The 25234-nt window shown below is 35.9% G+C and overlaps 1 protein-coding gene across 1 annotated transcript in view; it reads right to left on the bottom strand.

Annotated features, from left to right (window-relative positions):
• The window catches only part of Sec61alpha (SEC61 translocon subunit alpha), a 151639-nt gene that overhangs the window by 33847 nt on the left and 92558 nt on the right, over positions 1-25234 (bottom strand). Inside the window, exons 9-10 of the mRNA XM_090410578.1 lie at positions 19141-19197; positions 4697-4888 (exon numbers count right to left, since the gene is read on the bottom strand). Coding sequence (XP_090266704.1) covers positions 4697-4888; positions 19141-19197 — 249 coding nt within the window. The remainder of the gene's footprint in view (positions 1-4696; positions 4889-19140; positions 19198-25234) is intronic.

Raw genomic sequence — 25234 nt, 5'->3', positions numbered from 1 at the left:
GTGGTTTGGGTTATCTGGTATTCTGGTTGGTTTTTGAACAATTTGTGTGAGGTCATTGGTGACTGCAAATGTTTCAGCATCTCTGTCTGCAGGATCTGTATAACTGGAAGAGGAAAACCAATTGGCGTTATGGACGTTTAAATCGCCCAGGAGGATGATTTCGCTGTTGGGAGAGTGGGACTGGAGAAAATCAACTTTTAGGGAGAGGAAATGAAAGCGCTCAGAGTGATTGGTGGTATTAGGAGAGCGATAGAGACAGCTGATGAATTTAACTGAGTGGTGGTGGTGGGGAGGGGGGGATATCTTCAGCCAAAGAAGGTCGAAGTCGGGCAATTCTAAGTTAGTTGCTCTCTGGCAGGGTATATCAGAGCAGATATACACACAGACGCCTCCCTTGAGTTGCAAGGAGTTAAATAGCGTATAGTTAGGAAGGTCAAGATGAATAGTGCTGGGGGAAGGTGAGATTTGAGTTTCTGTTAAGAAGAGTAGGTGGGGTTTAGTGGATTGCAGATGGTAGTGGATACTATTAAGGTTGGAGTTGAGGCCACGGATGTTGGTGAAGTGGATATGCAAGGTTTTGTGAGGCATGGATTTGACCCCAAGGGTATTGCACGTTTCCTATGCAGTGTCTGAATGCTGGTGTCCTTGGTGGTCACTTGGTTTTTGTACAAGTTTGGATCTTTTGTAGTCTATCACCCAACTGTTGTCTCCATTTTGGCATTTTTCTTCTAGTTGTGTTCGGAGTTGGAGTCTTTTTTCTCTCTGGGTAAAGGTTAAATCGGGTCGAGCACGTATGCGTGACTGGGGACAAGAATCCCCACCTTATTGCAGCACCTTATCAAGATAATAACCCTAGACTACATTTTTAGAATGGCTGAGGATAGATTTGGTGCAGCGCTAACAACCAATGATAAACAACTCCGTTTCAGTGATCTCACCTATGCAGATGATATAGTATTAATAGATTCATCTTTATCCAAGGTGCAACAACACTTTGACAAACCATACCAAGCTGCAAGAATATTTGGATCGACAGTTAACTCAAATAAAACTAAAATACTTACATATATAATACAAGGTTCCATCATTATAGAAGACATCCAATACTTAGGCTCAAACATAAATAATACTGTAAATGACATAATATTAAGAAAATATGAAGCTCTCAATCAACACAGGAATTTAAGAAATATATGGAAATCACCCCTTAGGCTATCTTTTTATATGGTCGAGAAATATGGAACGTTTCCACTCAAAAAGCAACAAAAACCATTAATAACTCTAATGCAACCTGTTTAAGACTTTACTCAGTTACTCCTGGAAGAATCATATTTGTAATTCCACTATTTTAGAAGAAACAAACCAAAAACCCTTGATTGAAACACAACACAGGTCAACTTGATTGACTTGGACATCAAATGAGACCACCTCCTTCTCCATACTTCGACATCTTAGTTTTATACACTCCCTCAAATGAACAAAGATGAAGAGGAAGACCAATTAAATAATTCTGGCAGTATATTGAACCACCTTATCAGCACAAATACTCTTTCCATGAGAAATAACTCAACTGGCTCAAAACATATATGTAAATATGTAGAAAGCTACATATAATAAACTTTTTCTTATTCCTATGTACTTAGTTCATTTCTCTATTTACAAATTGTAAATAAACAATGATGATAATGACAAGTGAAAAAAAAAAAAAAAAAAAGAGGAAACCACCCAACACATACAACTCATTTCTTCTCTGATATAACCATTCTTTCATGTCTGTAATTATAAAAATACCAAACATCAAGAAATCAATAACTTCATTTGTTGACAAGTTGTTTTCAGCATCAGTGGATGTTGATCCAAACATCTACTGACTGCATCAATGAAGCTGCTTATAGCTTCATTGATGCAGTCAATGAAGCTATAAGCAGCTTCTTGGATTGCGAGTGTTTCACAAGACGGGCAAAAATTTTTAATAAATTTTAACTTGATAAATGAGCGACGTCTTGCAATACGAGTACTGTATAACCTATACGCTTTGTCTGCCGAGCGTCATGTGATCACAAGCTGCTCGGGATTGTGGGTAATCGTCTCGCATGCGCGGTCTCAGTCGGCATACCTCATTCGCGCTAGCGTTGTGACCACATGAGTGTGTGCATAAAGCATTTTTTTACTTTGTGTCCAAATGTAGTGACTGTTCTTTATTAACTGTACTACGACAATGGCTGCAATCAAAAAAAGGGTTGAAAGAAGTGGCATCCATAGTGTTGTGAGGCACGGAGAGGCTGTGAGTTCGGACGCAAAGGCAGCTGTGGCATTCATTGCCAAGTTTCAGAAGCTCATGGTTTCCGAGTGTTATCTGCCGCAGCAAGTTTTTAATTGGGATGAGACAGATAGCAGTGATTCCGTTAGTGACAATGAAAGTCATCCTACCCAATGCAATTAATTGTATTTACTGTAATATGTAATTGTAATGTAATTAATAAATTCGATTACTTTATGTATTTTGTATTAATCATTTTTATAGGAATATTTTTGAGTTTTGGAAGGAATCATCTGAGTTTCTAATATTTCTTATGGGGAAATTCGCTTTGATATACGTGTGCTTTGGATTACGAGCACGTTTCCAGAACGAATTATGCTCAAACCAAGGTACCACTGTACAACTATTTCATGATCTGAACATGAAATATTTGAACACAATCAACTGTGTTAATTTATCTTACATAAGAAAAACATTTTTTAACTATCAAAATATAATAAGAATGAAATCTTTTATAAAACATTTGATTGGCTCCTGGTTTTACCATATGATTGGCTACCAGAAGGGAGAAGGATAAAGATAGCGCATGCACTTATTTTATTTTCAAACTTGGGTGCATTCGTTATAGAGGAGTTGAAACAATAATTCCAAATAATCTATACACTGCCGAATAGACTAATTTTTGTTAGGTTACTGTATGAGTTTGCGCTTAATATGGTTCAAAAGAAAATTTTTTTTTTTTGAAAAAATAAAAAAGAAGAACAAGTGGCTCGCAAATTTGAGAAAAATTTAACAAAGGGTCCCCACGAGCCCCTTATAGCTCACCATTGGCTATACTCCACTTTAAATCATTATCGAAGCTGAAGACCAAGAACACAACAAAGTTATAAGATCAGAAAAACAGATTCTACTGTAATTACTTCCAACAAAGAAAGTAGAAGTTTTGAAACTGTGGTTATCATAAAAAGCCATTTCTCAGAGACAATCACAAGAATTTTGATCCATCGGGATAGCAAATAAAACTTTTGGTTATGTTAAATTATTCCAAAAACCTGTAATCCAGAGTTGACTGTTGTCATATATCACCTTTTCACACTGTCCTGCCAGTGATATTTACCAAGTAGCTTGAAAGTTAGCCTATATTCAACAAGATGTGATAAACACTTATACATTCACATCATCCTAGCAGACTCCTCAATCCTTTCTAGAATACTGGAAATTTCATAAGTTAAATTCTGTACCATTTAGAAATAACCTAAACTAACCTATGATCCCTAATATACATTTTGCCTATGTTGATTTGCATCTTGCATAGGATCTCACTTATATAAACTTAAGACAGATACCATGGTAAAAAGTCTGGAGAATCACATATTTGTTCTTAACATCTTCAAGCCGTGTGATTAAATTTATCATAAGGGTACTAGCAAGCTCCAATCTTAAGTTTTTATCTTCTTGCATACACTGTTATTTGCTTATTTTCTCTGACTACACAATACATATATTGCAGTACAGATCAAATTCACAGTTTTGCAGATTAAATCACAACTACTCTCCTTTTTCTTACTTTTTTTTTTTTTTTTTTAATAAAAAGGAAACAATTCCACACTATCTACTTGTACAACATTAATGTACTGATCACCAAACATTATTCAGTGAGCAATTCAATAATGTTTTAATTTATATAGTGAAACCCAATCTTGACTCATAACCATTTCAAAACAGGTAATGATTTCTCAGCATTAAAGAAACCAAGATTCTCTTGTGCTCCAAGTTCTAAACAACTACTAACACTGCAGAAATTGTAAATGCATCTAAAAGAATATAGTTCTTTTCTTTGGAGTGCTATGCCTAAGAATTCTCAAAACTTCTTAATTCTATACAAATGACAGCAGTTAAAATTGATTAACTCCTTCACTCCCGTCCCTGTCACAAATATTCACCATCTGTGAAAATGCAGTTTTACCGATATTGCCAATGCCATTCATCATAATTAGCACCAGTGAATCTGTTAATGTTTGCAGTAACCAGTCACCTTCCATTCACATTTAACCCCAAACACAGAGAAAATTCTTGTTCCTCTTCTGTTCATTCCCTCAAGTGTTTTATGCAATAGCCTTATTATGTATGTATATACAGGTATTTAAATCTAATGTTAATAAGTTTCCTCTTTCTTACCCATGGCACTAGAGTAATATAGCTGAAAAACCTCGGCGATTACCACGAAAATATAAAAACTAATATAAACTAAGACTGCTGAATACAATGCATCAGTTTAAAGTTCATATATAATCTACACTTACATTCATATGAATGTTCATTTTATGTGGCAATCAGCACAAGAAAAGAGCAAAATAATATTTGACATAGAGCAGTTGCAAACACCTTTGTCTAAAGAATTAATCAAACTACAACAATGACAATACTAAATCTTACATCTTTAGCACTGGAACCAGATACTTCAATCCACGTCTTTGAAAAAAATGCACATGATCCCAACATGAAGATAATGTATAGAACTGCATGAACTGGATCTTCAACTATATGAGCCAGGTTTTCTGGTGGTGATAAGTAGTAGCAGAGTCCTCCAACTGGATATGCACGAGCAGGTCCAGCACCACCAACATCCTAAAAACAAATTATTTTAATTAATTTGTAACATATACTCTTTTAATGTTTATCTTAAATTCTTTTCTATTATGTCCTTATGAGTATCTCAAAGTTACCAACAATGTGATTTCAATAGAAATTGCTAAGATATGCTAATACACACTTTTCCAATATGATCTAAAGATATGCATGACTAAGTAGAAAATTAAGTTCAGAGGATTTTCATGATTATAATACACTGTATAAAAAAAGAGTAATAACAATTGAAGCTATGAAAACACAACGTACTTCACTAGGGACATCTGGCTTTTGTAGCAAAGGAGACTATAACTATTGTATTTTAGATAACTAATTTCTTAATGAATAAAGGGACAGTATCCATTTGAATCACAGGCTTCCCAACTTTCAGCTACTCTAGAAAACATTTCAATTTGAAAAATTAAAAAATCTTATAAGGTGACTTCCCAAAATGTTATAATACAAAATTTTTGGCCTGCAGTACAAAAGAATGAATTTTACTTATTCATGTGTCTCATACCATACTATCACTGATACTACAGTTCAGTGATTTACTGCCACAATTCAACTTTGGAATGAGTCCTCAAAGTAGTTCTCATTGCCAGATCAAATGCAAAAGAACATACACATGATTTACTCAAGAAAACTGTTTTATTACACTTTGGAAAATGTTGTTTCTCTGCTTCTGGATTTCCTTACTTTGCTAGCTTGAATTTATCCATATAAACAATGTATCTGTTGTTTAAAGATGCTACTTGTAGTCATTGAGGAAGGTGTCCGACAAAACTTGGTATTCATGTCTCATCATTTTCCAGTGAGTGGAATTTGGCACCTATGGCTGAAAACAAAGTTGATGAAGTCAAATGACAATCATCATGAACATCATGTCGAACAGTAGCTCACTATCAGAAGTCACAAAATTACTGTATTCATTTTCAAGGTCCTCACCAGTCTGATTATCATCTAGAATGTCCTTTGAATAAGATTCCAGTAACAAGGCTGTAAATCTTTCTTTTTTCAAAATTCTGCATCATTATTGTTTGCCCCCCCCATCTCAATTGACTGGTTAGAATTTTATGTTTCAACATGACAATGGATCAAAAACCATGCTAAATTATCCAGGATATTATTGTAAAAATAATAACATTCAATCTTCTATTTTTATAAATAGACTGACTGTTAGAATCTAGCAGACTAAGAGGTGTGTGTGTGCCAAGTAAGGGATAATTTAGCACTAGTCACATGTAAAGATGATTAATATGAACTGTAGCAAGTTTGATATAAGAAATACCTATACACCCAAAGTTAAACATACATCTGTATGCCATCAAACAGCATGAGGAAAGGAATCCATGGGTAGTAAAAAAGTGTTATCACCCATAGGCAGTAAAAGAAGTGTTAAGGATGACAATATCGGTAGCACATCCATCTGTACTATTGGATAAAAATTGAATCATCTGAAAATAAGTGCAAATAACATTATCAGGTAAGGGAAATATGAGTGTGACACTTCAGCAAATATTGCACAGGAACACCCAAGAAACTAAAAATAGTACCAAGAGACTAAAGAATCATCAAATGGATATAGAAATCTCAACCTCAATGTGGAAATGTCCAACTAGTCCATTTGTTCATATTAATATACTGTTGGACAATACATAAAGGGTTGCAGTCTTGGTAGGTCACATAAGCCAAACATTAACTTTGGCAATCAACAGTGAAGTTACACTGGAGTAGAAAACATTGTGGCCAGTCTCCAGAACTGAAGAATGGTGATATGGAGTGAGGAATCACACTATACTCTTTTCTGAACAGATGCTCCTAGAATGCTGGAATGATAAACTTTAACAGATATGAAACACTTCTAGGTAATAGAAAGCTTCCTTTCTACACTTTTTTTTTTAATATCTGACCCACACAAGAAAGATCACAAGGCCTATAGTAGATTAGTTCTGTGTGAGGAACAGAATACGAAGAAAGGAGGAATCCGTTTACTTTTATTATTATTTTTTGTTGAACAACTAAGGGATTGCATTCATTGGGGAAGAAAGAGTTGGGAGGCTGTTCCAAAAAACCAGATGAAAGTATCTGTAGAAGAGGGAAAAGACAAAAAATGAATATCTACGGGAGAGCAAATGAAACAGATATCTGATAGTATCATTAATTAAACAGATTGCCTCTTTGGACAGAATCAATATTTTGCTGTACCAGCCCAATATGTCTGACAGAAGGTTTTTCTAAAGAAGAAGTGGAAGAAATTTCCAATCATTACAACAGGCATAAAGAAAATGGAAAAAGTGGTTCTTGTTGGATATCTAAACAGCATAGTAGGAAATAAATTCCACCAGGCATAGAGAAATATCATGAGAAAATTTGGAGAAAAAGAGCGAGGCTAAAAAGAGGCGAGAAAAAGGAAAAGAATAAGAAAAGCCTCGTTGACTACATCATTGTTGATAGTAATATCTTCATGCTGGTTTAAGATAGAAGAATTTGAATACAGAGAATTAGAAATTGGAAGTGACCATTACTTAGTGCTAAGCGGGATAAAAATGGATATCACACTGAAAAAAACAGTATGTAAGAAAGTTTTAAAAAGAATGAAAGTTGAGAAGCTTTCACAGGAAAACTGTAGTCTCAACTATACAAACATTACTGAATAAAATTTGTAGCTACCTGAAAACAAGAACCAAACCTTGGAGTTCACAAGGCAAACTCTTTAAGTACACAGTGATTGATTCAGCTAGGGAGCTATGTGGTGAAATTGTCTGTAAGGATAGATAAAAAATAAGAATCCACATAGTTTGACAAAAGAAGCAGTTCTGGAAAAGAAGAAACCATATCAAAAGTTCCTAGCAAATGCTCTGCTTGGAAAGAAGTTAACAAGCACCCACATGGGCAAGGTACATCATGCCATGTAATGAGTAATGTGTTTCTAGGCAGTATAAATTGGAGGAATGTGATGCTCCCAAGACAGTGCAACTATGTCAGGGAGAAATGACTGCGAGAAGGGAATTGATGGAGTTTGAAAGTGGCATTATGATATGATGCCATGTTGCAGTGCTACCCACAGTGAATGACCTACTACACTCACCAAACATGACTGTAGGATGCTACGAAGGATAATATGTAAAAACTGCCATTCATTGGCAACCACTGAATGAGGAGTTCCAGGCATCAACTGGAACACAAATCTGAACAAAAACTTTCAGAACCAAGGTTCACAACATGGGTTTCCATGGTAAGACCACAATATGCAAGCCCCACATTACCTGAACTAAAACATGCAGCACTCTTCAGTGGTGCAAAGAGAATATGCAGTGGGATGTGGAAGCTGGGAAAGAAGGTTATGAAGTGATGAATCATGTTACATCCTCTACAAAGCAGGTGGGTGTGGCAGATTTCTGATGAACGCATTTTACCAGAGAATTCACCGTCACCTCTGAATTCACTATGAAATTCAGAGGTGACGGTGTGATGGTGTGGTCCTGTTTATCCTGGTTTGGCATTGGACCACTGTTAGTGGTGCCACAAACAATGAACTCCAAGAGGTATCTGAAAATTCAGGACAATGCAATGCTTTCTTCCTACTCTGTGGTGTTTCTACAGAACTGACCACTGTCTCTTTCAACAAGACAGTGCTGTGTCACAAGACTGCTGCTGTAAATGCATGGTTTGTGGACATGAACATCACGTCACCACACTTGACTAACCTCCACAGAACTCTAATCTCAATCCACTGAACATCTGCATGATGAACTGAAGCATTGGGTGAGGTGAAGGAGCATTTGCTCCACAACAGTCCAACACCTCGCTACATCCGATAAGAAGAATAGTCCAAAGTTCCCGTTGATTGCTATGGTATGCATGTGGAAAATATACCCTGTAAGACTGCCACAGTCATCGCAGCGAAAGGAAGTCCTACATCTTACTAAGGTGGATGTCATGGCTCTTTGTACTTTACATTATGGTGTACATTTGACTTCTTTCCAAGCAATGTAAGTCAGCAGATGCCCTAAAAGAATACAAAGAAAAATATAAGACTGATAAGCTATGTGTAAAAGTATTCTAAACAAAAGTCACGGGAAGACTTTAGTAAGAATATAGAAAATAAATATCAGGAAGGCGGAAGAGTACAAAAAGGAAGAAAGAGTACTGTAAAAGGAACCAGAAATGATAAAGGTGACATGAAAACTGAAGATAAGGATATCCTATAATTCGAGAGTAATTGAAAGTCTGTTAAATGAAACAAGAAATGACAAAACCATACAAAAGTGTTCAAGATGAACATTGAAATGAAATGTGTTGTTGAAAGAAGTTGAAATGTGTCAGGAAAGATTAGAGATATAAATCACAGTCCAAGAAACAAAATCTGATCATGTTTGGATATCTGGGTATTAGTGAAAGCTAGAGGAAGGTATGTAATCCATTTCTTGCAAGAGAACAGACAGGACTGAGATTTGGTGGCAATGAAGCCTAGAAGGTTGTCCTTGCCTCACTGAAATATTGCTAGGTTAGAGTTCAGGCCATTGGTCATGGTGGATCTTGAGGATTCAAATACTTGAACACTATAAGGGTTTGTTGAATGAAAATCAGGAATGGAGTATTATACTACTATCTGCAAACGCTGTGGATGAGATTTGAAGTCTGTGAGAGGTAATTTATATACAGGAAGAAGAGAATGGATGAAAGTGTACTGTTTGAAAAGTACACCCCCTTTTATTTTCCATGATTTCTCAAAGCACACCCCAACTCGACATAACAACCATCTTTAACAACAGAGATAAAGATTGGTGCTATCAACATAAGAAGCCTGAATGGCAAAGAAATGGAGCTAGCTGAGGAATTAAATAAGTACCAGATCGACATAATAGGGGTAAATGAAACAAAAAAAACAAAAACTGGTGAGATCTTTCTGAGCAATAAATACAAAATGTTATATTCAGGCAATGACAATCAAGGAAAAGAAAGAATAGCCATAGTATTCAACATTAAATACAAGGCTAATCTTCTTGAATGGTAGGCAGTCTCAAGTAGAGTGATGTGGGCAAATATCAGAATGGAGAACTGGACAATGAGACTTATTTGTGCCCATGGTCCCACAGACGGGCTCTACTAAGGTAGAAGTGAAGGAATTTTTTGAGGCTTTAGAGAAATCTACTGACACAATGAAAAAGGAAAAGTTGGTCCTTGTTGGGGATCTAAATAGCAGAGTAGGAAGTGATTGCCAGACATACAAAAATATTTTGGAAAATTTGGAGAAAAGAGCAAAGCTAATAATAATAGCAAATACCTGTTGGATTTTTGCTCAGGACATGGACTGGTTATTATTAACACCATGTTCCAACATAAAAACGTGCACAAATTCACATGGAGAGAAGAGGCAAGGAATATGAAAATTCTCATCGACTATGTTATTGTTGATGGTGATGTTTTCTTCCTGGTGCAGGACACCAGAGTGTACAGAGGATTTGAAATTGGAAGTGATCAGTATTTAGTTTTGAGCAGGATAAAACTGAAGTTCATATTGAAAAGAATGACATGCAATAAAGTTTTAAAGGGAATAAAAGTTGAGCAGCTCTCAGATGTGAACTGTAGACTAAAATACACAAAGATTATTGAAGAAAAAATGAAAGAGTTTCAGAACAAGAAAACCAAACCTTGGAGATTCAGTGGCAACCTTGAAGAAAACCCTGATTGATTCAGTCAGAGAGGCATGTGGTGAGGTTGTCTACAAGGATAGAAAAATCAGAAAACTCCCTGGTGGACACAGGAAGTTAAAGAGGCAGTGAAGGAAAAGAAGAAAGCATATCAAAATTTCCTGGCAAATAAGTCAACTTGTGCTCTTAGAGAATACACAGACAAATGTAAGAAAGATAAACACTGTGTAAAACTAGCTAAACAAAAGTCATGGGAGGACTTTGCAAGAACATAGAAAATAAATACCAAGAAGGTGGTAAGATATTCTGGAGGTTATTGAAGTTTAGAAATGAAGGAAAGAGTGCTGTAAGAGATGTAAAGGTGACATGAAAATGGGAGAAAAAGATATCCTTGAAATATGGAGTAATTACTTTGAAAAATTGCTAAATGAAACGAGCAGTGATAGCACAGTGGTAAAAAACACTAAACAGGCATAATAGTCTGGAATACATATCCATACTTGAAGAAAAAGCCATCAAAGGCTTGAAATGTGGAAAGGCAACAGGAGTAGATGATATTCGACCAGAAATGCTGAAGTATGGTGGTATAAGAGCCTTACAGTGGCTGCACTGCATAGTTCAGAAGGCCTGGACAGAGGGACGAATTCCCAATGATTGGAGTAGAGCTCTAATAGTACCCATATATAAAAAGGGAAATAAAACTGAATGTGAGAATTACAGAGGTATTTTCCTAACGAGTGTTCTGGATAAGATTTATGCCGGTATACTTGTAAAATGGTTAAGAAATATTGTGAAAGAAAAGCTTGGTGAAGAACAAGCTGGATTCAGGCCAAATAGAGGCTGTCAGAATCAGATCTTCACTTTACGACAAATATTTGAGAAAGCATGGGAATATAACAAAGATCTGTATTTACTGAATAATATATGCACGTAAACTCAAGAAAGATATTTAATTAACCAAATATTTCGGTCTGGAAATAGCAGACCATCTTTAGTAGCGCTACAAGAACTGTTATTTAAAAATAAAAAATAAAAAAAATAAAAATAAAAAATAAAAAAAATACAAGGTGGAATACTAACAATAGATCATTTAAAAATAGAACAAGTCAAATGATTTTATATTACTAAGTATTAAAGGGAATACTTTTAAGCAGAGACATGATTGAAATAAAGATATTAATTAATAATATTAAATAACAAAAAATTAATATGAATTAATGAGTTATCCTGGTTAGACTTTCCCAGAATTTTGATATAGATAAACAGTCATAGGCTGCTTAAGGGTCAAAGCTGTATAACTGAGAGGAGACCTCAACATAGCCTTTAAAGGAATGCGGAGAACCGACCAGGGCTTCTGACCTAATGTCCAATTCTCACCTTCTCGTGGTGCACCCTGTTGGGTATCTACCTGGATACTGAACAAACAAGGATGGGCTGGCAATTTGGGATTTAGCCGACCAAATTGTATTCTTATTGGTTAAACCAAATAAAAAATGATGGTACGACACGACAAAATTTCATGCCGGCTGGGGCGTCGCCCGGTTAAACAAGGCCCCCGTTGTTTCGCCAGGGAACCAGGGCGAACAGCGAAAAGTCAGCTACTGGAACAAATCTGAAAACAAACCCCAACTCAACATCACCAGAGTTAAAGATCGGTACTATCAACATAAGAAGCCTGAATGGCAAAGAAATGGAGCTAGCTGAGGAATTAGATAAGTACCAGATCTACATAATAGGAGTGACTGAAACAAAAAAAAACAAAAACTGGTGAGATCTTTCTGAGCAATAAATACAAAATGTTATATTCAGGCAATGACAATCAAGGAAAAGAAGGAGTAGCCATAGTATTCAACACAAAATACGAGGCTAATCTTCTTGAATGGCAGTCAGTCTCAAGTAGAGTAATGTGGGCAAATATGAGAATGGGGAACTGGACAATGAGACTTATTTGTGCCTATGGTCCCACAGAAGGCTCTACTAAGGTAGAAGTGCAGGAATTTTTTGAGGCTTTAGAAAAAGCAACTGACATAATGAAAAAGGCTTGTTGGGGGTCTAAATAGTAGAGTAGGATATTATTGTGAGACATACAAAAATATTTTGGGAAAATTTGGAGAAAAGAGCAAAGCTAATAATAATGGCAAATATCTGTTGGATTTCTGCTCAGGACATGGACTGGTTATTACTAACACCATGTTCAAACATAAAAATGTTCACAAATTCACATGGAGAGAAGAGGCAAGGAATAAGAAAAGTCTCATTGACTATGTTATTGTTGATAGTAATGTTTTCTCCCTGGTGCAGGACACTAGAGTGTACAGAGGATTTGAAATTGGAAGTGATCACTATTTAGTCTTGAGTAGGATAAAATTGAATTTCATATTGAAAAGAATAACATGTAAGAAAGTTTTAAAGCGAATAAAAGTTGAGCAGCTCTCAGATGTGAATTGTAGACTAAAATACAGAAAGATTATTGAAGAAAAAACGAAAGAGTTTGAGAACAGTAATCAAACCTTGGAGATTCAGTGGCAAACTCTGAAGGAAACATTGATTGATTCTGCTAGAGAGGCATGTGGTGAGATTGTCTGCAAGGATAAAAAAATCAGAACTCCCTGGTGGACACAGGAGGTTAAAGAGGCAGTGAAGGAAAAGAAGAAAGCATATCAAAAGTTCCTGACAAATAAGTCAGCTTGATCTCTTAGAGAATACAGAGACAAATGCAAAAATGCTAAATACTGTGTAAAACTAGCTAACCAAAAGTCATGGGAGGACTTTGGCAAGAATATAGAAAATAAATATCAAGAAGGTGGCAAAATATTCTGGAGGTTGTTGAAGAAGCTTAGGAATGGAGGAAAGAGTGCTGTAAAAGGAGTTAGAGATGATAAAGGTGACATGAAAATGGGAGAAAAAGATATTCTTGAAGTATGGAGTAATTACTTTGAAAAACTGCTAAATGAAACAAGCAGTGATGACAGTGCAGTGGTAAAAACATTGACCAGGCATTCAGTCAGGAATACATATCCATACTTGAAGTAGAAAAAGCCATTAAAGGCTTGAAATGTGGAAAGGCAGCAGGAGTAGATGATATTCGATCAGAAATGCTGAAGTATGGTGGTATAAAAGTCTTACAGTGGCTGCACTGCATAGTTCAGAAAGCTTGGACAGAGGGACGAATTCCCGATGATTGGAGTAGAGCTCATAGTACCCATATATAAAAAGGGAAATAAAACTGAATGTGAGAATTATAGAGGTATTTCCCTACTGAGTGTTCTTGGCAAGATCTATGCAAGTATAATTGAGAAAAGGTTGAGAAGAATTGTGGAAGAAAAGCTTGATGAAGAACAAGCTGGATTCAGGCCAAACAGAGGCTGTCAGGATCAGATTTTCACTTTACGACAAATAGACGAGAAAGCATGGGAATATAACAGAGATGTGTATTTAAGTTTTGTCGATTTGGAAAAGGCATATGACAAGGTGCCAAGAGAGTAAGCTATTCAATACGCTACAGTTATATGGTGTCAATGGGGCATTATATCAAGCAATACTTAGTCTTTATTTGAGTTGTAAGTCAGCAGTTAGAATTGAAGGAAGTACAGGAAGATGGTTTAATGTTAAATCTGGTGTGAGACCAGAATGTACATTATCCCCTCTGTTATTCATTATCTATATGGATCACATTATGAAGGAAAGTGGTATTAAACATGATATCAAAATTGGAGATGTTAATGTCAGCTCTTTGCTTTATGCGGATGATGTTATACTTCTAAATAAATCCGCTACAAGTCTGCAAGATTCTCTGACTAAATTGAATAGCTGTTGTAATAGATATGGCATGAAGGTCAGCAATAAAAAGACAAAGACAATGAAAATAGGCAGAATCATTGAAAATGTCAACTGTGTTGTGAATGGAGAACCTGTGGAACAAGTGAAACATTTCAGCTACTTAGGCACGATTTTTACTGAAGATGGTAAATTAAATATAGAAATAGACAACAGAATCAGCAAAGCTGGTATGGTAGGAAGTCAATTGAATAAATTCATATGGAATAAGAGAGAAATTAGTCGGAACACTAAATTAGCTGTATACAAGACAGTGTTCAAACCAGTTTTAACTTATGGATCTGAGAGCTGGGTCAGAAGTAAAACACTTGACCAAAGACTAGAGACCGCAGATATGAGAGTCCTGAGAAAGATTATAGGCGTGAACAGATGGCATCAATGGCAATATCATATTAAAAACAATGATATTAGGAAAGAACTTGACATTGTCAACATCCAAGAATGCGTTAGCAGAGCTAATCTCAGGTGGTATGGTCACTTAAACAGAATGGACAAAGAAAGATTAGCAAAACAAGTGTTCTCTTCCAGGTTGGCAGGAAAACGACCCAGAGGAAGATCAAGATATAGGTGGATTGATACGGTACAAAGTGCCTTAGATGATAGAAATATAAGATCTGATAATGTTGAAGCCTTGACAAGTAACAGACTGATTTGGAGGAAAATTGTAGATAGGAAGTTAGTAAATATGTAATTTTTTTCATGTAGTACTATTATATTCTGTACACGCCTTGAGGGTACATGGCAGGAATTTGATGATGATGATAAACAGTCATTCCATTTCAGGTTAGGATGATGGAGTAAGACCTCTACGCTTTCTTTGAATAAACGTTCAAATTTATAATGGGATCTATGTAAGAGGCGAGTTTTTAACCAAATATATGTATCTGAGAGCTGGGTCAGAAGTAAAACACTTGACCAAAGACTAGAAATCGCAGATATAAGAGTCCTAAGAAAGATTATAGGCGTGAACAGATGGCATCAATGGCAATATCATATTAAAAACTAGGATATTAGTAAAGAACTTGACATTGTCAACATCCAGGAATGCGTTAGCAGAGCTAATCTCAGGTGGTATGGTCACTTAGAATGGGCGAGGAAAGATTAGCAAAACAAGTGTCTCTGCCAGGTTGGCAGGAAAACGACCCAGAGGAAGACCAAGATATAGGTGGATTGATACGGTACAAAGTGCCTTAGACGATAGAAATATAAGATCTGATAATGTTGGAGTCTTGACAAGAAACAGACTGATTTGAAGGAAAATTATAGATAGGAAGTTTGTAATGATGTAAATTTTTCATGTAGTACTATCGTATCCTATACACTCTTTGAGAGTACATGTCAGGAATTTGATGATGATGATTTCATGCATTGTTGATTTTTTCTTTATTCTGTTTATTGGTTGCCACTTTTTGAAAAAGTTCACTTGTTCTATGATGTGCAAGGTTGGCTCTTTTTTCTACAAATTTAGTAAGATTTTCTTGCCACCTAATTTTTAAAGGTACAAGGTTGGATTCGAATTTTGCTATTTTCCAGGAGTTTTATACCTTAGTCCACATATGATTCTAGCTGCATTTTTCTGAATTTTTATAAGCTTGTCTAAACTGGTTTGTGATGTTTGCATCCAGATGGGCGAAGCATATTCCAATATAGGTCGGATAATATTTCCATATTATTATCACTATTAACCATAAAAGCAGGAAATAAAAGATATCATAAAGATAATCCTGCCGCTATCAATACAACCATTGCACATTAATAGAAACTCCTGTTGATTAGGAACAGTACAGTTGGAAATTTGCACTGGCAGTGTTTCGAATGTCAGCTGAGAAATATAAGAAATTCTATGGTATCTATTCTGTGAATCAGGTACAAATCAAAAGAATGGTGATGGCGTGTGTGATTCCAAACACACTTTTAATTTTTTTCAAGCATATGTTTTTGACATGTTAGTTTGGCCAATGACCACTTTGAGTATAAGGAACAGTAATTATGGTTTATAAGACTTGCAGCGATGCACCTCATCAATGACGTTTTCAGGACACAATAAATATTATGAACAATTTGAATATGAAGTAACTACAGAAGAAATCAAAATAAAGGAATGGTGAAAAAAATGTAAGAGCATATTTTAAGTGGCATTGAAATAGACAGGTGGTGCATCACTGCAACAAAATTAAAAACCAAATGCTGCTAATGTAATGTGTGTGTATAAAGTGAAAACAGATTTGACTGATATTGGTCTACATATATCTAACAGGAAACAAGCAGATGAAACTAGGTTGAAAACTGCTAGGTCATAACCTAAAAGTTAAAGAAATTAAATTATGGCAGGGATAAGATTTAAACTGTTTTAATAAAAAAAAAAATAATAATAATAATAATAAAAGTAACTTATTAATATAATTCTTGATAGAAAGTATGATAATAATGGGTGTTCACTGTGCTGAAAAACTTCTGTCAAAGAATAATTTTAAATTCTGCTGGTTGTAGTGCTTTGCAGTGAAGATTGGCAAGTATAGACTGGAGTATCATCAGAAGAATGTGGTGAAGAACAGAGCAAGGTGCCAAAGTTTCTAGAAGATGGAATATACAATGTAATGTCTTTGCTGACACATCTGTTGCCAAAAATATGTAATTCTTCAATTATCTGATCAATGTTAGGAAATCAATTTGCTAGTTAAATCTGCTTTAATATGCAGTACTATACTGGTGGTTGATACTAACCCATTCAAGAAATAGTTCACTGAGGGTTTATTTGAACAATAGATAATTGAGAGATCACTGTAGAACCTAATTTCCTGGTTTCTGTCTATAGTGATTTATGAGAATAGTCTGTTCAGTTAATTGAATCTGATGAAAGACAATACTGGAAGTAATGCAATACAGGAATTATCCAAGGGCTGAAAAGCTAATATGAACAAAGAAGAAATACAATGTCTGAAAACAACAAAGAAAAGCAGTAGTGTCACTAGTACAATACTGACTATTTTTTATTTCATTTTATTTATTTCAAATAAAGTATTTCTAATTTAATTCATATACCAGAAGTGTGGTATAATTCAACTTTCTTTATAGCAAACAGCATTACAACAAACTCACTCATTATTTCATTTTGCATGTACCACCCAGATGGCAACACTGATTGATGAGAAAAGAGAGTGAGAGAGAAAGATTGATGAAGTGGAGGTGCTTAGGGTATTGTAAGATCTTATTGTTATGAGAATGTGCAAGGGAACTGGCACTCCTCTGACCAAGGTATTTAATTTAAGCCTCAGCTCTAGGAAGATGCAGGGCTGGTTGGCCAAGTGGTTAGCGTATCTACTCTCCAGCCAAGAGGCTATGGGTTCTTGTGAAACATATAAGTTATTAAAAGAACTGGATAAAAGTGTGGTTAGTAAAAGTGTTATAGGCATAGATGTTTGTGATTGTCTTCCACCTTCATTCATCCAAGTATAGATAAACTCTCCCAAGATGGACTGGGTCCCATGGGAGAAGTGGACCCAACCAGCCTGCTATGAGGAGGCCTTCACCCTCTAGTGGGTTGAACATCATCTGGGATGCCAATGAGTGCAAAGAAGTAAAAATAGTTGCTGCATAAAGGAGGCTCCAAGACAGAAGTGCAAATTATACGCCAATCACAGTATCTTGGGAGTGGTAGTTACAGTATTAAAGAAGTAGTAAAAGAATTTAGGACTGGCTTGACAGGAATATGATACTTTTTATACAGTGACATCGTAATTTGCTCACATTTTATAATAAAGTGACAACTGAGTTGGATAAAGAAAATGACTATTCAAAGATACTGCTGGCTTTGCAAAGGATTCTATATGGAACTTTGTTGCAAGAATTGGAGCAAATAGGGGATGGATATCAAGCAGGTGTAAGGATCAGAGGTGGCTGATGGACAGATATCAAAGAGTGATCAGTGGCATACTGCAGAGCTCAGTACTTGGTTAACTGCTGTTTAATTTGTACATCAATGATAGTGGAAATGATTTGAAACGAAATGAAATATTTAGTTGTTTGATGCAATGCTGGGAAGAGCAATAGTTAATGAAAATGATGTAGAGATCATCCTGTATTAAACTGCTCATGCATGGGATGAAGAGATCACAAGCTACATATACTATACTGATGGAACTGAACTGCAGGAAATTGGCGAGACCGCGGTTTTGGGAGTGACTGTAGTCAGGGAGTTAAAGTTTAGAGGGCATATTGCAAAGGTAGCCAAAACAGTATGAAATTTTATAGCTGTTATAAAATGCTCACAAGCAGTTATGAGGAGATTATTGTTCCCCTTTAAAAGGCTTTAATACGGTTACATCTGGATTACTGCATGTAGATTTATCACCAGGATTCTATGGGGATGAAGTTGTGGAGAGGATCCAGATGTGAGTGAGCAAGGGCAAATGGGTGATGGGCAAAAATAAGAGGGGACATAATAGAAACATATAAGTTATTAAAAGAACTGGATAAAAGTGTGGTGTCATAGGACTAGGATTTTTGCCTGGAAGACTGTTAAGAGATTTTATTTTAGATGCCCTAGCATTACTAGATGTAGTCTCTTAGCACATTTTAATCCCTCTCCAGAAAAAAAAAAACATACTTATGGCACTATTTTTATATGACAAACTACAATAAATTTTCATCAATTTATTATTATTATTTTTTTTTGCCTGTACAATACCTCTTCAGGATACAGATCAGGAGTTTAATATTTTTGTTATAATATTATTGGTGATAATATACTAAACTTACTGCCCAAACACCAAGAAGATTAACAAAGAAGTTTCCACTAAATTTGACAGCAAGCATCTGTAAAAAATATAAGAAAATCAGAATTTAAATAAGAACAGTTTATAACTATAAATTAATTCAGATATAAATGAAAATCATAATAACAGCGAATATAACTTGAACTAATATCAATCTGGAATTTACCACACAACTGCTTTAATACTGCACATGATCAATAATTCAATTTACACATATCACTGTTTTATTATTACTGTACTGGAATATTAATTAAAAGAAAATTTAATAAATACTTCCTATATTTTGGCAATGTCACATTGCCATCTTCAATGGGAACATACAAATATGACACGTGCACACAGGCACTACAAAAAGCAAATGAGGTAGAAGAGAGAAACTACTGTTGTTTCTAGAGCCCTAGCAGGTTATATTGGGTTGTCTTGGCTGTTGGGCTGATGTTCTCGTGATGCAAGCTTCCCAATAGTGCCTGCGTTTTGTAGTGCATACAAATATGACGTGCACGTCATATTTGTATGTTCCCATTGAAGATGGCAATGTGACATTGCCGAAATATAGGAAGTATTTATTAAATTTTCTTTTAATTAATATTCCTTAAATAATTTAATAGTCATGTATTACCAACGTATAAGCCTTTCTACAACTATTACTGTACCATAAAACCACAAATGTTCAACCTCTGGCCACCAGATTTTATTTTGATAAAATAATCATACATATATATGATTATTTTGTCCACATATAATCGCAAAATTTTCCATTTTATCAAGTTTTTGGTGGTAGCCTGGATAATTACAAGCATTTAATGTGGCACAATTTATGCTTTCTAAATACAAAACATGCCATATGTACACAAATGGAAATGTTATATTACCATACATGGTAATATAACATTATTACCCCTTCTTGAGACCCCCCCCCTCATCTGTGGGGGGGGGTCTGGAGACCCCTTATATGTGGAGTTGATACATGTATATAAGGGAAAAAAGTATACAACATGGATTTCAGCTACCCCTTCCCTCATGAAAGGTGTACATATTATGTTAAAATAACAGTATATTAAAAAAAGATAAACCATTTTATCAGCCAACATTCTTTAAATCAAAATCATTTAAACTTTAATTAACTAATACTTTTAAATATTTTTGGAGATGTCACTTTACATTTCCAGCATAATTTACAGTTGACTCACACTACAGCAAACACCATTATAACCATAAATCAAAGATACCAAGAAATCATACTGTATTCTTGGTTTAATCCTTTAATACCAAGTGTAAACAAACAAGTTTGTGCCTGAACTATTTTCAGGACTTGGACAACTCGCATAAAGAAGCTAATGACTTCACATCTTCTTGCAGACATGTATAATGCTATACATTAAGGGAAGGGTCACTACCCAGACCAGTTTCAACCTTTACTGATATCTTATCAGTGGGAGCCAGACCCAAAGGAGATACTAAGGTTGAAGTAATGCAGTAGTCATAATTTCGTATATGAGTAGCCAAATGGTGTTACACTTTATTATTAAAATACGCTGGATTAGATATAGTTCATGTAAGTTTTTCTACTTGGTTATGTCATAAATTAAAGATACCAAAAAATTATATTCTTGGTTTAATCCTTTATCCAAGTGTAATTTCTAAATCACTTAGGGAATTGAAACAACGTAGATCCGAATATAAATTAAATTATACTTTAATAAATATTTCCGATATTTCGGCAACGTCACATTGCCATTTTCAAAAGGAACTTACAAATGAAAAGAAAATGTGCCATTACGTCCCATAGTGGATGGCATTGATTCCCCCACATACAAATTAGCTAAACATTTGGCCAAAGAGCTCACAAACTATACTGGCAACACACCATCACACATAAAAAACTCAGCCCACTTCAAAGCCAGCATAGAAAACCTTACACTCCAACATACTGACATAATGGTCAGCTTCGACGTCTCCTCCTTATTCACAAATGTCCCACTCAAGGAAACTTTAGAGCTAATCCAAGCTAAATTTTCTTCCGATATCTCAGCCCTATTTCAGTTCACAATGAACTCAGGCTATTTCGTTTGGCAGGGAAAATTCTACAAACAAATAGAGGGGACAGCCGTGGGCTCACCACTCTCCCCACCCTTGGCCAATTTCTTTATGGAGACCTTTGAGGAAAAAGCCTTAGCCTCTGCCCCACAAAAACCAACCATATGGCTTCGCTACGTTGATGATGTGTTCGCTATTTGGCCACATGGCTCTGAAACACTCCTCTCCTTCCTTACACACTTAAACAACCAACACACCAGAATCAAGTTCACCCTGGAAAAAGAGGAAAACAACTGCCTCCCTTTCCTAGGCACACTAGTCACCCGCCAGCCTGATGGAACTTTGGTTTTCTCAGTTTACAGAAAACCCACCCATACAGGCAGATACATCCACCAACAATTCTCCCCCCCCTCACAACAATATGGAGTGGTAAAAACACTATACAACAGGGCTAAACTAATCTGTTCTAATGACATAGCCCTTAGCACTGAACTAAATCACATCCTCAACACTTTCTCAGCCAATGGCTACCCCCCAAAAAAAATCCAAAAAATATTAAAACCTACAAACCATAGCCCCCCCTCCCCCCCCTCCACAAAAAAGATTACTCTAAATCCATCACCATTCCCTACATCCGAGGCACCTCAGAAAAAATTACCAAAATTTTAAAAAAACATGACCTCACCTCCTGTTACAGGCCTTACAGAAAATTGGCATCCCTTATCCGCTCTACCAAAGACCAACCACTTCCCCTAGACCTACCTGGTGTATACCAGGTCCCTTGCAGTTGTAAACTGTCGTACTTTGGCCAAACAGGCAGGACAGCGAATATCAGAATTTCTGAACACAAGGACTACATCCAGTTTTACAAGTATAGCCATTCTGGTCTTGCAGACCATGCTCTGGATACTCGCCACAGAATATGGTGGAAGAAAGCAACAGTAATACACCGGAGCAAATATAAATTCGAAAGATTATTTATGGAATCAGCCTCTGCCCTAAGAAACTCTCCAAACCTCAACAAATTTGGTTGTATGCGACTGCCCCAAATTTGGGAGGCATACATCAGCAGACCTTCAGCCCAACGGCCAAGAATGCCTACTGAGCCCGCCAGAGGGCACCATCAGGACTTCTAGGAGAACGATAGCTTCATATCTTCATTCTCAGTTACTGTATTGTTAGTGCCTGTGTGCACCTGCCTTTTTGTAAGTTCCTTTTGAAAATGGCAATGTGACATTGCCGAAATATCGGAAATATTTATTAAAGTATAATTTAATTTATATTCGGATCTACGTTGTTTCAATTCCCTAAGTGATTTAGAAATGCATAACCAACGTATAAGCCTGTCTACGAGTATCCAAGTGTAAGGCAAACAAGTTTGCATCTGAACTATTTTCAGGACTGGAGCAACTCATATAAAGAAGCTAATGATTTCACTGCCCCAGTCCTCGAAATAGCTCAGGTGCAAACTTGTTTGCTTACACTTGGATAAAGGAATAAACCAAGAATATAATTTCTTGGTATCTTTAATTTATAGTATAACCAAGTGGAAAAACTTACATCAACCATTATAACCAATTTGTTCTAGAAATTCACCTTTTTACTACATGTATATGGGAAATATATGACTTGCAGATGAATTCAACCCTGGTATCTTTTCCAGGTCTGACTCCCACTGATGAGATTTCAATAAAGGTGAAAACTGTTCTGAATAGTGGCCCTTTACATAATGCATAGCATCATACACACCTGATAGAAATGTATTTTGCATTATGATAGGCAAAGGCAATTAATGCTAAATTATTCTATTTACAATTATTCTATATACAAAGTAGCCTAGTTGAAAAAATACTTCATGTTCAAACCTCTGTTTGCTTACACTTGAACAAAGGATTTAACAAGAATATAACTTCTTGGCATTTTTAATTTAACTATAACAAATAACTGTCCCAAAGTGCCATGACAGTGCTACAGAAATAGTTTGATATAGTAAAGAAAATTCACTACATTAAACTATTTCTGAATTCTCTAAAAACTTCCTATAATGAGAGTGAAACTGTGTTCACTGGGCATCTACAGATGCCCTATGGTCACTCCAATGCTCGATGATGTTCCACACTAGGCCTCGCCATGTAGTCCTGTTGTTTGCCCTTCTGGCAGCCTCAACTCTCTGAAGATCAGTCACTCCACACACACCATCCATCCATCTCATTGATGGTCTACCCCTGCCTCTTTTTCCAGGAACTTTACCTTGTATTACTGTTCTGAGAAGTCCTCCTTCTGTCCTTTCTATGTGTCCAAAATATTTTAATTTTCTTCTGTCAATATCCTTAAGGAGCCTTAAAGTTCTACTAATCTTTTCTAACACCCATTCATTTGTACACCTTTCAGTGTATGATATCCTCAACAGTCTTCTGTAACACCACATCTCAAAAGCAGATATCCATTTCTTATCTGACTTCTTTAGGTTCCAAGTCTCGCATCCATAAGTTGCTGTTGGAAAAACAACTGCATCCAAAATCCTCAACTTTGTTCCCATGGAGATAGATCCATCCTTCCAGAATGGGAGTGAAGTGAACTTAATTTCATTATTACTTGAACAGCATTATCATTCACTGCGTTAGCTCTGAAGACACCAGTGTTACACTAAAGCATAAAGTTTATTTTAGTGTATTCATGTTCATATTCATAAAAAGTATGATAATGTTATCACAAGATTTAAGTCTAAAATCAGCCCTTTTCATATTATTCCTATCAGATCACAAATAAATAATAAGTTGAAACTTTATTATACAAAACCACTGAGTTTTGTATTTGAATTTTTGAGATGGCCCCCACCAGATATGTGGGGACCATCTCAAAAATTCAAATTTAATATTCTTCTCATTTCAGCCTGTAGTGGTATTTACAACTGCACTTATAAACTTCAAACAGCTGAATCACCCTCCCACCAATATCTATTTTATAATAAACTTTATTCATTTCAGAACTACTTCAAAAAGTCTCATGCTCAAAAATTCAGACACTGTGATTAGCTTTTATATTGCTTTGCTTTCTACTCCCCCCTCCAATATAGATTACAGGAGGCTATTGATATTTTTGAATTTTTTAAATTAACTGTCCATGTTGAACAATTCACATACAAGATAAGAATGCACAAACAATTGGATGCTTCTACACTGGTTTCCATAAATTAAGGAACAAACAGAAATGCAACTCAAAAACTGTATAATGAATTTTTAGACAATTCAATGAAAAGCAGTACAATAGTCACCCCGCTGGCCTGGTTGGCCGAGTGGTTAGTGTATTTGCTCTCTAGCCAAGAGGCTGCAGGTTCGAATCATGCCATGGATGTTTGTTGTCTGTGGAAATACTAGTAGTGGATGGCGGTAGATGCCGTTGGTGTTGGTGGATTTGAGTGGTGGAGATGGAACTGTAGAGCAGGTGCCCTCACTCGATGAGTCTTTGGACTCCCTGGAGGTGTCAAATAATAATAATAATATAAGATGTGAAAAAAATACCCACACAAAAATTGCAAATACATAGTTTAATTCAGCAACATGAAGCCAACTGTCAAAAACAACAGGTCAAAATGAGATTGTCAAAGTGCTTCAATAAGGAATATGGTCACCCCTTCAGAGCAATATAGTGCTCACAATGATGTTTCATATTGTTAAAATGCCGTCCAGGAACTCAGCTGGTAATAATAACCATTGCTCCTGAAGCACTCCTAAATCTCTCAAGATTTTGGGGAGAGGGGGTTGAGAGCAGCAACATGTATACCTACAGCATCCCACCCATGCTCGATAGGATTAAAGTCAAGAGACATGGCTGGACAATCCATATGTATGATAGTCTCTTCATGGTCCACAAGCTTCATTCAATGAGGATGAGTATTGTCGTCTTGTATGATAAATGTCTCTTCTATCAGATCCACATATGGATGAACATAGGGATCCAAAAGCTAATCTCCATAAGTAGCAGCATTCAGGTTCCTCTAGAAAGCACAGTAGCACATCAGGTCAATACATCAATCTAAT

This window comes from Typopeltis vanoorti, chromosome 20 (genome assembly GCF_054136105.1).
Source record: "Typopeltis vanoorti isolate ZY-2024b chromosome 20, IOZ_Tvanoo_1.0, whole genome shotgun sequence".
Taxonomy (NCBI): Eukaryota; Metazoa; Arthropoda; class Arachnida; order Uropygi; family Thelyphonidae; genus Typopeltis; species Typopeltis vanoorti.
Note: the sequence above shows the minus strand (reverse complement) of the source record. Positions and strands in the feature narration are given on the sequence as shown.